Source organism: Pempheris klunzingeri, chromosome 9 (genome assembly GCF_042242105.1).
Source record: "Pempheris klunzingeri isolate RE-2024b chromosome 9, fPemKlu1.hap1, whole genome shotgun sequence".
Classification (NCBI taxonomy): Eukaryota; Metazoa; Chordata; class Actinopteri; order Acropomatiformes; family Pempheridae; genus Pempheris; species Pempheris klunzingeri.
Genome location: NC_092020.1, coordinates 19,418,310 through 19,435,105, shown reverse-complemented (window position 1 = coordinate 19,435,105; position 16,796 = coordinate 19,418,310). Strand labels below are relative to the sequence as shown.

The following is a 16,796-nucleotide window of genomic DNA, read 5'->3' as shown; positions in this document are numbered from 1 at the left end:
ATCGCTACATTCATTTGCTGGCTATGAAAATACACACAGGATACTCTCATACACATTGCAGCCGTAGTTCCTGCTGTTGCCTGATGAGGAAAGGGAGAGGAAGACATCTCACTTTGAGAAAATTATTCTTATATATTTCCCCAGCTTGCTACTGGCTTTTGTTATTACGATGTATTTTGTCACATCTGAATTGTTGAAATTTCACCTAAAACCTTATACTATTCAATCACTTTACAGTTTACAAATTTATTTGGTATTTTTTGTAGGTTCATAATGGCCTAAACATTTTGTGAACATTATATTTTCTTGTCCGGCTTACGATGCATCTGCTGAACAATTCAGTTTAGCTAAAAAAAGACTGACTTTTGAAAGCATGAGCTGGACTATTTCTTTAAGGTTTTTGCACGACTGAATAAACAAGCTATAATATTGAGATACAGTGTGTTAATGAGTGAGCTGTAAGGGTGCTGGTAGATTTATGTGCAGGCTAGCTGTTTGCACCACTATCCAGTCTTCACCCTAAGCTAAGCTAACCAGCTGCTGGTTGTAGCTTTATATTTAGAATATAGAAATTAGAGCAGTAGCAAGTATAAACGATTAGAGGGCCTTCTATAATCACTGCAACCTCAAACTAACCCCAACACCTCAGCTGCAGTCCTTCCCGGCATCTGGCCTGTCATACTCTAACACCTGCCAACCCATAAACAAACCCATCTTTAATCCAGTCCTGGCGTACATTCAGTACATTCACACATAATGTCAACAGTCGACTTTGTCAACAAGCTAATTTCTTTTCCAACAGTCACGTCCCTGAGGCTGAGGAGGGTAGTTTTGGAGAGGACGACTGGTAAGATGTCTGGCGTGAAATGGTTGTTTTTTCGCCCTTCGCTTCTGTGATGTATTAGTGCTGCCTTGCCTTGTGGAAATCGTGACTTTGAACACAAACCCTCAATGTATGTTTGCTGTTTTTATTTGTTTTTTTGTGAGTTCAGTACTTCTGGGACGTGTTGTACGTGACTGTGGCTCTTGATTCACTGTGTATATCTGTTATTGTGATAGAAAAGCCTTAAACAAAAATTCCATCATATGCTGCAAGTATTATATTAGACTATTATTGAATTAAAAGTGGTTAGGTGTTGGGGCTTCCTAGCTGACAATGGGCATTCAGCAGGTTTAATAGATCAGGTCTTCTAGCATTTACGGTCTGTTGTGTTGAGGCTGAAGTTGTGCAGCACATTCTCCTTTTCCCTATTTAACATTGAACCTTGGAGACACTCCCACTTCTCTCTCTCACTCACACACACACACACACACACACACACACAGTCCTACTTCTTGGATCCATCTGCTACTGTGTTGAGGTCTGCAGAAACAGCATGGGTGTGTCTCATCTATTTTGCATGGGGGATTGGGGCCTGTTTGTTAATGCCCATTATGCCAAAATGTTGAATCTTGCTGCTTTAAAGGAAGTCGCCAGCTTCCATTACAGCATGTCTCTTTTTGCTGCTTTCTTCTCTCACTGTAACAACTGAGTGAGGTGTTTTATTAGTATTTGTGCACAAAATTGGTTAAAGATAAAGGAACAGGTGGAAAAATAATGTGTGTTTTGTAGACTGTGGAGACAAAATACCAAAACCAGTTCTGAATCCTTCTAAATCTTATGGTTCTCCTTTGAATGGAGGTTCATTTAGATCAAAGCTTATCCCAGTCCAGTGTCAAACGCTATGAAAGTTTACTGACATCTTGTCACAGGCCAGTTATAAATGTAATATTGCCTCCTCCTCCTCCTAACTGTGGGGAACAGGACGGCAATGCCGTGTCACAGGTTTGATCTGAAACCAGTCCCTGGCCATTGACTGTGAACAGCTAGCACCCTTGTTCCCATAGCGACAGGACCTCTGTGTGCTGGCAGATAATCAATAACTGACTCCACACCCTCCACACCCAGCATCGTGCCTCAGAAATTTCATCAAGACAATCGACGTGGTGAACTGCGCTACTGCTGCAGCAGAGAAAAGCTTAGGGCTTCTTTCGCTGTGCAGGGGTTAGAAACAGTAATAATGACTTCATAAATTCTGTAATCTGTGATACTGTAATAAGTGTATTGTACTATTTTCAGTCAGAATTTCTATATGTTTTTATTTCACAGATAAAAGGAAATTATTGCATGGATGTAACCTGCTGTAATTAAAGCAAGAAAACATATTTTTCAGCATGTAATACCAAACTTCAAGCTTTAGTTCAAACAGCTGCCCTCCTTAGTACTGTATGTGTTTATGGATGTATGGTGAGTGTTTAGAAATGCAGACTGTTTTCCAATTTCTTCCAGATATATGTTAATAAAGCCTTTAAGTGTGATAAATTTCCCAAACCTCCAGCTCATCTACGTAGCTGTAACACGATATCGACTCCAGCCCTGCTCTTTAATTGCCTCACTGTGTTTTTCCTATATTTCTTTCCTCCCAAACCTCAATGCACTACACGGGAGTATTACTGGCCGGCTGGCTGTTTGGCTCTCAGGGATCCGAACAGTGTATCCTATGGGATTAGAAAGACTTATGGTCGCTAATGGCAGCCTCAGTAACATTTCTATCAAGCCCCAGTGCCATGGACAAAGCTGCTGTCTACTTGATCTATAGGACTCTATTCATCACAGAATCATGAATCGATTCCTGCTGGACAGCCAGTAAGCGGCTGGTAGCTACATACAAAATCTGCCCTAAACCTCTGTAAGAGGGATAATAAACATTCCCTCTTTATGTCAATGCAAAGGTCTTCTTTGCAAGTCCATCTAGTTCAGTCTGGCTTTCTCTGTATCATTTTCTTTTGCTATATTCCTAATGGACTGCAAGATATTGAATTATTTTGCATCTTGCCAGTGACAAGAAGCGTTTCTGGTCCAAGTATGAGAGACTAATTGTATTTCCAGTTATTTATTAGGGTTTGGCTTTGATTAGTGTATGAGTAATAAAGTCTTTGCTGCCAGAAATTCAGCCTGCTTGCTGTGGCCCTGTAAGCAGTTCCTCTTGCATTGTTTAATTTCTAAGGCAAAGGGGAACACCATTTATTATTTATGGAAATGAGTGTAATATATGAAGGGGAAAATGAATAAATGAATGAGTGTGGATCCTTTGCGCAATGTGAAATGATAATGTCCCATTTCAGGACAACGCTTTCTCAAAGGATGATGTGCTTCTGCCAGCATGGACAGAATCCCAAACAGTCTGAGCTGTACATCACATTGCTGAAGCCCAGTGGACCTGCATTTGCATTCTGCCTGCATTGTGGTTTAGACTTTTCTCAACACATGTCAATACTGTTGGCACACAGCGCTGGCTGTGTCGAGACCAGTTTGAGAGTTTGAGTTTTATGGTGCCATTCTCAACACACATCGGTTTTAGCTAAAGCTGAAATGATTAGTCGATTGACGGATTAGGTGGTCAACAGAAAATTAATTGGCAACAATTTTCCGTTGTTTTTCAAGTATAAATGCTAAACATTCACTGGTTCCAACCTCTCAGATGTTAAAATTGAATCCTTCTTTTAATCCTATACGGTAGTAAACTGAATGTGCTTAAATTGTTGTGTTGGTCAGATAAAACAAACAACTTGAATACGTCACATATGCCTTCGAGAAAGTAATCGTCAGACTAATCGACAGTGATTATAATCGTTAGTTGCATCCCTAGTTTTACCTTTAGGCTCTGGCAAGAACACAGTGTGCCAGGCTGCACAGTGGTAGATAATTCATTGAAGAGCATCTGTTTTAAGTGTGGTGGGAATTCATAGCATATTCTAAGCAGGCTTCAAGAAGCTTCCTTTTCACTGTTGGTTCACTTTCAACCGCTAGTAGAAAATTGTACCTTTATTTAAGGTCCTCCTGTTGTCATATGCTTTGTTGTTGTCAGAATATGGTCTGATCATGATGCAATTGAATTAAGTCCTTTACTAGCCTAGTAAGCAGCAACATGTTCAGTAGTGCTATCAAGTATTCTAGTGTGTTCTGTTGTTTTGACATCTCCGTCTCTTCTTTCCAGTCACAGCACACACTCATCAGACGAGGCGGGATTTAATGACCCAAGCTTACTGGAAAACCTCCAAAGTAATCACGTAAGTAATGCCAGGGTTCCCTGCCACCCGCCTGTAGAGACGGCTTCTGTTTAGGACAAAATTACAAAGGATTTTGGACCTAATTGTGTGTGGTTGGATAATGTCTTCTTGCCAGTGGTGAAAAGGCTGTGATGGGCCATGGCATCCATCATGTTTTATGGTCATTTTGTCTGGATCCAGACGTCACGTCTTGACAGACAAATTGACTTAATTCTCTTTAATATCAGTTTGATTAAAATCCTGCTGAAGGGTGGATTACTGTTTTTTTTTGGGTTTTTTTTACAGGGCATTATAAACACAGGCAGGCAAACAACCTAATTAGCTTATTCTGTCAGTATGAGGACATGCTTATTTGGTTTTCCACTGTGGGGAACTGTACTGCTGATTACATTAGTGTGAACATGAAGGCTGCTCATACATTACACAAGAAAATCAAATATATCTCTAAATACTCGGATATGCATTTGGGATCTATCACAGGGCTTTAGAGGGAGCAGTGTGTGCCACCTGTAGTAATGAAATGGGTGAAAATAGTGATTGATTGGCTGTTTGAGTCACTCGGCTGCGGAACAGCACGAGGGAGGCAGAATGTCACATCTAATTACGTACAGTGGCACCGCCCAAGGAAAGTAGTAATCCCACTGTGATGTTTGCTTTGTTATGACAGCACAATCTCTGCACACATTGAGTTTGTCTGGGATCTGCTTTAGCTTCATATTGATAGCCCCGTGCCCACTGCTAATTATAGTGCATAACAAACCGCTGTTTAGAAACTACAGTCTCTTTAAATCTCTAATAGTGATTTTGTTTATGTTCATTCTACTGTGTTATAGTTGCACTAATGATAATAACGCACTTCAGGGAGACTTAATTTTTACTCCTCGTGTCTTTGCTTTCAAGACATGTCCTCTCATATTATATGACAAGACTGCTGTCATGATGCTGTCACATATTTTGAAAGTTATGAAATTTAATTGACATCAGCTTTAAATTAATATTTTGGGCATTACACTTGTTTGTTTTCGTCCCGAGTGTTAAATAAGAAGGTCGGTATCACGCTCATGTCTATATGGTAAATATGAAGCTAGCAACAGAGGTGAAAACAGGGGGACACAGCCAGGTCCAAAGGTGACAAAATAGACCCTCTAGTGCCTCTAAAGCGAACTAATTAACACACGTTGTCTTATTTGTATAATCCAACAAATTTAAAAAAGAGAATCTGTGAGGGATCATTTTCAAACAATTTCTTGGTCTAAGACAGTCACCTCCTGGGGGCTCCACTGGCTGCCTGACAATCTTACAGTGATGACACGGTAGCGTCGCCAGGCTCGTCGCCCCCCCCCCCCCCCCCCCCCCCCATTTCCAGTCTTTGCGCTAAGCCAAGGTTACGGGTTGTATCTTCATAGTTATTCATGTTTACTGAACTCTGAGCACGAGAGCCCAAAATGTTGAAATATTCCTTTAAATCTACAAGCGAGACATTAAACTTGATACACGTCTCTCACTTGAATGACACACAGATGTGAAATGAAAGGATATTTTTCATTTAACGCCTTGTGTTTTCACAGTTCAAGCACTTTATCTGCACGGCCGACAGGATGCGTCTTACTAAAACATAACTAACCCTTATCATTAACAACATTTTTGCGTCGCTGCGGGCTATTTGTAGGAGTAATGTTGATACAGTATTTAGGGGGATGTCAGACTAGAGGAGAGGGGAATTAACAGTACTGACAAAAATAAACATCCCCTCTGGTGCTTATCATGTTCTCTTGAGTCACTGGACATGTTGCCCGCCTGCAGAGTTTCAGCAGCCTTCGTGGGTGTTTTCTTTCTCGCTCGCACGCTCGTCCGTGGCTCTCTGCTTCATTTTCTCTTGACCCTTCAACTTTTTCCACACTGGCCATGTCTGAAGTGATGAGCATCCGTCACTGTTGCCGTGACACAGATTACCCAGGAGTCAGTGGGGGTGATAGCTGGCAGCACAGTATTAGCTGTCACATCTAATTGTGCCATGCGCTCCCTCATTAGGTTACTACCACCCTGGATAGTAAACACACACGTTTGCACTTCTATGCTTGTGAGGACCTTCACTGATATAGTGCCTTCCTTATTCCATTACCTTAACCTGAAAGAAATAGGAAAAACATGTACTTGTATTTTTGCTGAGAGTAATATGAGACCACCAGTGTCACTCTTATATCTGTCCTACCAGCACCTCTTACGCTCTCTAATTAACACATAATATCTTATTTGTGAAAACCTTTAAAAATACCTTCATAAAAACCAAAGTGTATTCACAAAACGTTGTGGTTTTACAGGAATTACGGGCTAGAATCTCTTAATTCAAACCTTAACTCTAACCAAGTTTAAATGTGCTGCTAGCCCTTCGAAGAGGTCCTCTGGCTCCTCACAAAGATAGAAATATGAGTCTACACACACACACACACACACACACACACACACACTGTCATGTCCTTCAGAGGGTACCTGTCAACCCAGACCGGATTAGCATGCTGCTGGGAGGCAGAGGGGCTCTCACAGCCACCTGGACTGTAATAGACTCTGTGTACTTTCATTTACAAGAGGCCCTTTGATTTGCTCTCCCCCCTTCATTCATTTACTCCTTTGTTCCCTATTTGAGATCTCTCATCAGAGTTGCCATGGTCAACAAATTTGATAATGCTGTGTGTGTGTGTGAGTGTGTACTGCTTTTTGCTTGAGAGGAGAGGAGAAGCAGATGTTTTTGTGTAATAAGCTGTCCACACTGCATAACGTGGCATATATTTGTTACATCCTCTGTAGATCCTCTGTGCTATCATAGGTAACATGGTAATGTTGGTGAGCTGGTAATGCCATCTTACTCTGCTATTGATTTCATGTGTAACAACCATTAGCAGATTACTGTTTGCTGTATGATTCAGGCCTGACATGGCCCTGGAGGTAGCTCATATCTCTGCCCCACTGACTAGAAGCTGGTGGTCCTGCAGCCTCAGACAGGAGCCTCAGCAGATGCCTGTCCGAGTCCACCCCTTGGCTAGTTAGTCATACGTTTCCCCTCATTAATGGAAAATGCCCTCAGTATATAGGTTAGGCCTTTTTTCATTAGCTCAAGCAAGTTTGTATTGCATGCACATCCATGAGTAAAAGCTTGTGAGTTGGATCCTACTGGCTTGTTACCAGCAGTCATTTGTCTGACTGGTGAAGACTGGTGCGACAACAATATGTAGAGTGAGCGGTTATTTTTTCTTCTTTCACTGAAATTCACTCCAGTAATTAAAAAAAAAAAGTGAATTATCAAGACATTGATTAGTGGTCCGAGGCCTAATCAGTGTTATTTGAATTTACACATCTAAAATGTTATTAGTTGGGATGAAAACCACACCAAACTACCGAATGTGCCTCCCAAGTCTGATGGACGCCACTAATTAGGTGGCATGTGTAATGGTCAGCTAGCTTTAGATTTCAAGCATGTGTGGTCTGATTCACTGAAACACTAAATGGAGGTGGTTTGTAAAACAAGTTAAATGGTATTTAACATTTTTTCAAAACAATTCTTTATGTTTGATTTGTAGCCTATTGGCTGTATTGTAAAGGTTTAACTTTACACACAGAGGTAGCAAACCTCATACATCTGGTGCCATAAAAACATTTAAACAATGACTTACCTTCCAGCTGAACTTACAGCACATACATTTATGAGTCAAGCAGCGGACTCTATTGCTCATTGCTGTCTCTCTCCCTACAGTATCATCAAGGGCTTATTTTGTTTCTGTTTTGTTGTGACATGTTTTATTAAAGAGAATTTAAAGTCAAAGTGCCCTTTCTGCTTCCTGTAGCCTACAGCTGCTGTCATCCTGGAGTTCATGACCATGATGGCCATCTGTCACACTGCAGTCCCTGAGCGCACGGATGGAAAAATTGCCTACCAAGCTGCATCTCCAGGTAGATCACACCTTCACCAATACAGCTAGTGGAATACAGATTCTGAATTTACAGTGTGCTGGGCTGGTATTACCCACTGAGGTAATGTGTATGATGCATGTGTGCTCATTATAATTTGGCAATGTTATCATAAATCATGACTTGTTTAATGTCCACAAGCTGAAGAGAGAAAAACTAAACAAATAAAATCAGGTTTACAAACAGATCGTCCTTCTTGATTCTTAATTTGTTTATTATCAAGACTAAACATTTTGGATATATAGTAGCAATAATTAGATTTACATTTTTAATTTCAAAATTCATCAACATAAAGGGTTTATAAGTTCCAAACTTACTCATTGAAGTTTGGCATACTGCACATTTTCCACATGTGAGTTTTCACAACCTGTGACAACTTTAAGACAGGAAAGTGAAAAAGAAAGGAAATTATTTATTCTGCAATTTGAACCATTATCAGACATCAGTCTTCCATCTAGAATGCCTTTATTAATGAAGTCCAGATAAATTCATTATTTCAATAATACCCAAGGTTATTGTTCAGATATTTAGTGCAACAATCAAGTTAGGACCCCCAACCTCTGCTAATCGATGGACATGATCACTCTTACTTAGTGTTCATCCTTGTATTAAGAAAAAAATAGCAAGAAAGCCCTTTTGTTTATACAGGGTTACATTGGAAAGGTCTAGAAATTGCAAATCTTAAATTGCTAGTGATGCAGCTCTGCAGCTGTGAGTTATGCTGGCTGGACCTTGTTCCAGGAGCCTTCCATCAATGATGCTGTGTCCGTTGGTTGAGATATTTAATTTTACATTTAGTGACCTCTGTGTGTTAGCAAATGGACCACATTGCTACAGCCAGGGGTAGCAGTATTTCATAAAGACATTTATATAATCATCAGTGGAGGAGAGAGCCAGAAATTATATTAGAGAATAAAATATCCTGTTTACCGAATGCATGGTGTTTGCCACTTTCTTTGAGCCTCAGTTTGATCCCTCAGTCTCGCTCATCCGCAGGAGTGCTGAGACACACCTACCAGTCAAGAAAACATGCCCTTAAATGTCACCCATCTTAACTCCACAAAATCACTGCCATTACAAGATGTGAAATTCACTGCTGAAACTCTAAAAATGGGGTGCCTTTGTGTTTTACAAAAATGGTTGCAGCTTAATGCATTTGCATATTGGCTCCACCACTTCGACACAGCGGTTGCCCCTAGCAGCACTATGTAAATTTCCTGAAAATAACGAACAATCCTAATGAACTCTGAAAATGTCACAGTGCTTAAAGCCACCAATGTGTGATCCAAATGTAAACAAAGAGGTAGCTCTCATGGGAAGAATTAAAAACAGAATTTAAGGCCTCTATTATTGCCAAATTGATTGACCCTAACAACTGCAACTAAATGAGAGATATTACTGTTTCCTGTAGTGATGGTAAGCACAGAGGCAAAACAGTCTTACATCAGTTCTGTAGAGAAACAATAAATGCTTTTCCATCTCTAAAAGAGAGAAAACTTACTTATTGGGCTTTTAATGATGCATATTGATTGGCTAAATGGGGTTGTATAACAACTGTTCAAAGCAATGCTGCTGCTTTTCATCTTACATTTTGCTTTGATAGGGTTTTTTTTTTTTTTTCGCCTGATTGCTTAGAACAATCATGGTGTTATGGAGCTTTGGGGTTTGAGGCAGAACGAGGATTGGCTGCAAAGAGAAGGGTAGTTAAGTGAACTGTAAAAAACACGCAGAAAGCTTTTTCTCTCCCTGCAGCATCCCCATGCAAGCTATAGCATCAGCTACCTGGTCTACATTGGAGAAAATGAGTCAAGATGAACTAGTTTTATGCACCAAATACGAACATGGTTCTTATCATAAATGTCAGTGTCTGTGTGCTTGTGCTGGTTTATCTGTAACATTTTGGGTTTTTGTTTGCTTTTAAGATGAAGGAGCTCTGGTGAGAGCAGCACGAAACCTTGGCTTTGTGTTTTCTGGTAGAACCCCAGACAGCGTCATTGTGGAAATGGTAAGTTGGACAAGACAAGTTTAATGAAAGGCATGAATGCTATTATACTGATGGATGGATCTACTTAATCTATTATATGAGTGGCATGATCCTCTAGTATAACCTCAAACAAGAAAAAGACTATCAAACTATGAAACTGTGTGATTTATGTGTGATGATAATGACAAGGGTATTGCCTAAATCCAAGTAAAGAGATGTAATATACTTAGGGTTTTTTTCTATCATTAATGAATGGAACAAATTCTGTTTCTTCATCAGTTCATAAACTATGGAATATCTCACTGTTTCCCATTTAGCTGCAGACATATAACACTAATGTGATTATGTGCTGAGGAGAGAGAAAACATTCTTATGTCCCATGCTTAGCAAAAGCCCATGACTTTTACCCTACAGTAGAACAAGGTTGACCTTATTTATGGTTATTTATTGCAAGAATAGTTCAACATCTTGGAAAATATGCGTATTTGGTAACATAACATGTTAATTAGTAAAGCTTTGGAGGTGCAGGCAGATTTTGTTTCCTTTGGACAGAGCCAAGCTGGGTTTTCCCCAGTTGCCAGTCCTTATGCTAACCAAAAACTAACCAACTGCCAACGCCATCTACATATTTATTGTAACGTGTTACATGAGAAAGGCAAAAATCTTATCATCTAATTCATCTCAAGAAAGTGGATAAGCAGATTTTCCTACAATGTCGAACTAGTCCTTGATTGCACACATTGCACATCCCAGTAATTTTTTTTTCCCATGAAGCTGCAGTTTCTGTACAATCTGTTGCATATCTCTAGGTAATAACTTCTGTAATTAATTCACTGTTTTTTTCCATTTTGGTCAGATGTTCCAAAACAGACCTTGAGCTACAACTAATATGCATAATAAAAGAGAACACAGTCTCTTGTATCACGTGGGCTTCAGTAATAGGAAATGACAAACATCACATTGGTTATGATTATGTCCTGAGCTGATGCAGTCTGTCCTCTCCAAATCTCAGGTCACCCACCCTGTTGTTCGCTTAATTGGCTAACCTGATGATTGCACTCAAAGACGCTGAGGCAGAAAGGCCAGAACCATTTTCAATTTTGTTTTTCTTCCACTAAGAACGTCTTGTCTCCAAGACGTTTGTCCAATTTCTTAACCTTTATTAGGCCTTCTAAAGCTCTCGGCGTATATTTAATCACTCTGTGTTGTACCTTGCGGTCTCTACAATTAAGGAAGTTAATTGAATTTTACCTTGTTATTCTCCCTCCATCAGCTCAGCACAGGCTACTGATAAACACATTTAAAGTGCAATTAAGACTGGTTGGAGTAAGGTGGCAGGGTTGGCTTGTGCTGCTTAAGATAAGTTGTCTCAAGAGACGACTGAGGTTGAGAGGTGTCCTTTTTGGAGTGTGTTAACTTGTCTTTTTCTCTGGATGTAGCTCGGATCAGAGGAGAAGTACGAACTACTTCATGTGCTGGAGTTTACAAGGTAAACTACCTTGATAACTGCATTATTATTTTCTCAAGTTGACATTTGTACATTGATGCACGCTGTAATTTGTTGTTCACTGAGGCCACAAGTGTATTTGTTGTATGAATCTCCGAGTTGTATATCAGAGTTCATCATCTTCCTTTTGCCCCAATGATTTGTACTAATTAATTCTGGGACCTAGGTGTGATATCTTGTTACCCACCTCCTTGATTTCTAATTTCAGCTGACATATGCTAGCGCTAACAGTACTTGATGATTTGCTGTAGCAACTGTAACACCTTGTAATGTGATGTCTCTCAGTTGCTTTCTCTCCTGATCCCACCTTCTTCTCTCTCTTGTCGTTTTCTCCCACAGCACGAGGAAGAGGATGTCAGTCATCATGCGCACCCCATCTGGGAAGATCCGCCTCTACTGCAAAGGAGCTGTGAGTGTCTGTCTCTCTCCATGGCAACGCGTGACAGCCCATCACCATCATCACCTCACACACACACACACATACATAGACACACACAGTGATGAGCGCCTTCCTCCCTTTATTGCCTCTCGCTCTTGTCTTTTCAATGAGCAGCAGCATAAAGCGAGACCACCATACTTCACACAAGGGAATTTGCAAAATAAAGGCCGGGTGTAACACTATACAAACATTATTTTCATATGAAGGAGCTCAGCTACAGGCAGCTATTGGACTAACCTCATTCCACATTTGCATATAGCATATTTAAATATTTTTTTTGCCCAGTTTTAATTGTTTGGGAACAATTTGTTGGATATTCTTCCATGAGTATCCAATTGAGTAGTTTGAAGGGGTTGCTATGTGCATAGTTAGCATTATCAGGAATATTCACAGTGAGGGTTATAATTTAGTATTGTTTTTTATTGTAAGTAGGTTAAAAGGATTTATTATTATTATTATTAGTCATATATTAATTAATTCCTCTGTAACTGCTTTTTAAACACAGTAGTGTTTCAATACAAAAAGCCAATAAATTATAGAGTAGACAGAGAGAGAGCAGCAGAAAGGGCAGACTCTAGCATGAGAACACCCACTTGCCCTGTAGCCCAGGTCCAGGATTTCTTTCCCCTCTGGGTGTCAATAACCAATGTGTGTTTGTTTCCTTTCAGGACACAGTGATCTATGACCGTCTGGCAGACAGCTCTCGGTACAAAGAGATCACGTTGAAGCACCTGGAACAGTTTGCCACAGAGGGTGAGTGGATGAACATCGCCCCCTGTCTGCCAAAAGTAAAACATCTTTTAGGATCACTCTTATGTATGTGCTCCCATCATTTCTCTCTGGTTATTATCACCACTTGATCATCATTTGCAGCAGAAGAAGTTGTTTTTTTCCCCATAGAACTCATCATCATTTATGATTATTTGATGAATAGTAGATCCTATTATGACAATGCTGAAGTTGTAATAATCTTAAGGCAGTGGAGCTGCATCAGACTCTTCTTTTTGTTCTGTGTTCCTACTGCCCCCTTGTGAGACATAAGCAAAATGATGTCATTGGGTATATCTGATGTAAGCTAAATATAGCATTCAGGACAGACTGTGAAGATCTTCAGTCACTGTAATTTGGAGAGGCCTGAATAAAATATAACTTCCTCTGTCTTTCTGACACCAAGAATGATCATTTAATAACTATTGGTACGTATTTGATCTTTCTTAAATATTATTAGCATTGAACAGAGAATGTATAAGTCTTAATTCCATTCAGATATTTGGACTCCCAATAGATTTCTGTTCACATGGAATACATAAGCATTTAATAATTGTATGCACTACACTGACATTATGTGCATGTTACTTAGATCCATGTCAAATAATGTCATACTTTGAATTTAACCTGCTTTGCAGCTAATTATGATATAATATATACGATATAAGACGTTCTATTGTCATCCTGTTTTCTTTTTCTCCGAATTACCATCTGTTATCTCTGCTCAGATGTTAATATGGAAACTCTGAAATGGTTTAAAATGCCACGTCATTGAAAATGTATATATCCAACTTAGGAAATATGGACAAAGGAGTTCAGGTCACATGTACCAACACATACCGTAATAACTCAGTATAGCACATGGTAGTTACCTTGCAACCATGCTACATGACAACTTCCCACCTAGTTCTTTCAAAAGCTTGATAAATAATTTGATGATTTAAGTTGCCGCTTCATTCACCCATGAGTGAGGGTTCAACAACAGTTACACTGCGCAGATCTATCTGAATGACACACTTACCATCGACTACAGAGTTCAATCTACTCAACAAATCAAGGCTTTTAAACAAAACAATGGTAAGACATACTGACATTTGACCTGCTTTTCTTCTCCCAGGGCTGCGCACTCTATGCTTTGCGGTGACAGACATCAGTGAGTCGTCCTATCAGCAGTGGCTGGAGATCCACCACAGAGCCTGCACCTCCCTACAGAACAGAGCCCTAAAACTGGAGGAGAGCTACGAACTGATAGAGAAGGTTTGTTAAGTGAAAAAAGTGTTTGTGTGGCATCATTTCCAGATGTCATAACTATCTGTTATGTTCCCTGATGTGGCCATTTTACCCGCTAGTTCTGACATCAGTGAGTTTTACAATTGAGAGGCAGTTTTTCTCTATCTGGTTACATTCTGCATTCACTTAATGTCCAAGGTGTCACAGAAAAACATTTCTGATAGGCTTCTGTGCTTTTGCAGAAAATTCAGACTGGGCATAACTCAAGTCCCCCTGTGTAACTAATGGGGGCACTGTAATCACACCTGGAAATGTGAAAAATTTCCAAATTGTGTCTTTGTGTCAGAGAGTCCAAAGGTTTGACCAGCAGGTTGAACTGATTTCCTGTGAGTTGGGTGAATGTGGATGCACCCGTCAAACACGGGAAGCCAGAGTCGTAAATCAACCACTTGGCATGTTCCTCATGGCTGCTCTTGGTTGCCCAAAACAAATGGAGGCAATCAATCATGAAATAAACATAAAGGTTCTCAGAGAGGAAAATGTAATGTGCATTGCTTAATGGGCAGAGTGTGGTAGTGATGCTGCCAGGGTTTGGGGCTCATTGCTCCTCAGGGCCACCCATTCTTAGGATTACCACACAGAAACGCCACATGGGGGCACAGCGGAGTCGCAGTGAAATTTAAAAGATGGAGACCTTCTAACAGTGTGTGAAATCATTGATCTGTAGTTACTCCTTCACATCAACTCTCAAACAAAATGCTCCAATTTGATTCCTTATGGTCTAAGAAAATGTTAAAATGTGATAAACTGCACATCATTCAGTCTTGATATGAACTAGTTCATAATGAACTATTCCTTCATTACCTTGTTACTATGTTTCAGAGTACACACATGTAATGATAACTGGTCCAGTCTCAAGGAAACATCATCAACTTAACTGATTTTAGCTTAAATTGATTATCTCTGCACTGCATGCAGTTTTAGCCAGCTACCAGAAACTTGCATGTATTTTCCCAGAAAGACCATCAGGAGGCCAGTGTTAAATGCAGCAGATAGAAACTTCCATTCTTGTGGTCTCCTACATTGCAGCCTCAGTTTGCAAAGCTATAACTTCTCATTTTACACGTTAGGAGCAGACAGGGAAAGTCCTGACTCACCACAGCGACTGTTGAATTTAGAGGTGCAGTAGCCACTAGCCACCAGTCACTGCGACACTGACACAGGAAATGCAGTCCCTTAAATTATGGTTAATCCAGACAGACAGAATCAGAATCTACCAGCATTTGGCTACTTACTGGTGTTATGACCTTACCTTGATTTGAGGGGTTAATCCTGATCTTGTATTGTAATCCTCAAAGAGTGCCTTTAACAACAGCCCCAGGAACTATAGTACATTTCATATTATAAAGGCAAATGAGGACTCATCAAATATAGTCATGTCCGGTTTTCCATGCTCTGTGCTTCCAAATGATTAGAGGAGACGGAGCTACAGATGTATGGGCAGCAGGGTTCAGGTCACAACTTAAAGAGCTTCCCCTGCCTTTCCTCTGCTGCTGGCTCCTGTCTCCACTCTACCCCTGGGTCTTGTCAAGTCCTTGGCCCCGTGATGGCCCCATATGAGGCCACAACCAGCCCCCAAGAACCACCAAGTTTCCTGGGAAAAACACCAGCAGTATTTTGTGTGCTTGTGTGGGAGAAATGGTGTCTGCAGATGTACACACACATACACACAGGCACTCTAACATATCCAAAACCCCTTAAGCCCGTGGTGGCTTTTCTGGGTGATAAACAAGAGCAGCTGATGAGGGGAAAAACACGACTGCGTGAGTGACACAATCCTAGCTTGCAACACATGATGTTTTAAAGACCGTCCTTTGTTGTGATTGCCACTTGCTGACTTTTTTAAAAGATTTTTTTTTCTTCTTTTCTTCAATGTCTTTTCCTTATTTTGGATGTAGAACCTGCAGCTGCTTGGGGCCACAGCGATAGAGGACAAGCTCCAAGATAAGGTGCCAGAGACCATTGAGACGCTGATGAAGGCCGACATCAAGATCTGGATCCTGACCGGGGACAAACAGGAAACAGCCATTAATATTGGTAAGGGGATAGTAAATTTGCTCTTTGAAATTCCTGTTTTCCTTGGATGCTGCTCTGTTGTATTTTCACTGTTAGTTGTAACACCAGCAATTGTACAACCAGTAGAGGGAAATTTGCTTTAATAGCCTTCCTCCCATATGCAGGTCAAAAGTTAAAGTCGGCATGCCCTGGAGGTAGTTGGTATTCAATGTGTTGCTGATCTGGAGGCTTGAATCTGCATCCTCCTCTTAAAGTGCAGCCTCTTTACACAAGAAAAAATGTATTGAAGCTTGATACAAGCTCAGTGCTGCTGCAGTTGTCCAAGTAGACAGATGTTTGAAATGCAGCTGGACTCAGGGTACCGGGGGGCCAACAGATGGGCCTCCATATGATCACGCAGTGGACTTGATAATAAAATCCTTAGAATTTAAAGGGATAATCCAGGGATCTAGTATTGCACTTCCACAAAGTTGGGAGACTCACGTGAGACTTGAGGCCATACTCCCTTCAGAGCCACGGAGGACATTATTCAAACTGTTCACAGGCTGAATTATACTCATGACCAGTTAATTGAATCCTGTGTCTACAATTGGTGTATTGCCTCTTTTAATATAAAATCATTTAGATTAAAGCCCATTTTCACCCACACACTCCCAATAATATTTGTGCATCATAGCCCTGCATGTACGCTTGGTCCCAAACCAAACGGAAAGTCACTG

At 40.5% G+C, this 16,796-nt stretch overlaps 1 protein-coding gene across 7 annotated transcripts in view; it reads left to right on the top strand.

Moving 5' to 3' along the window:
• atp8a1 (ATPase phospholipid transporting 8A1) overlaps nt 1–16,796 on the top strand; it is a 101,341-nt gene that overhangs the window by 43,551 nt on the left and 40,994 nt on the right. For 4 of the 7 annotated variants that reach the window (XM_070836270.1, XM_070836268.1, XM_070836271.1 and 1 more), the window contains exons 15-23: nt 803–847; nt 4,038–4,110; nt 7,950–8,055; nt 9,996–10,078; nt 11,497–11,546; nt 11,904–11,973; nt 12,672–12,756; nt 13,889–14,028; nt 15,960–16,098. In XM_070836270.1, the coding sequence (XP_070692371.1) occupies nt 803–847; nt 4,038–4,110; nt 7,950–8,055; nt 9,996–10,078; nt 11,497–11,546; nt 11,904–11,973; nt 12,672–12,756; nt 13,889–14,028; nt 15,960–16,098 (791 nt within the window). The remainder of the gene's footprint in view (nt 1–802; nt 848–4,037; nt 4,111–7,949; nt 8,056–9,995; nt 10,079–11,496; nt 11,547–11,903; nt 11,974–12,671; nt 12,757–13,888; nt 14,029–15,959; nt 16,099–16,796) is intronic. The other 3 variants (XM_070836274.1, XM_070836272.1, XM_070836273.1) reach the window with 1 other exon arrangement.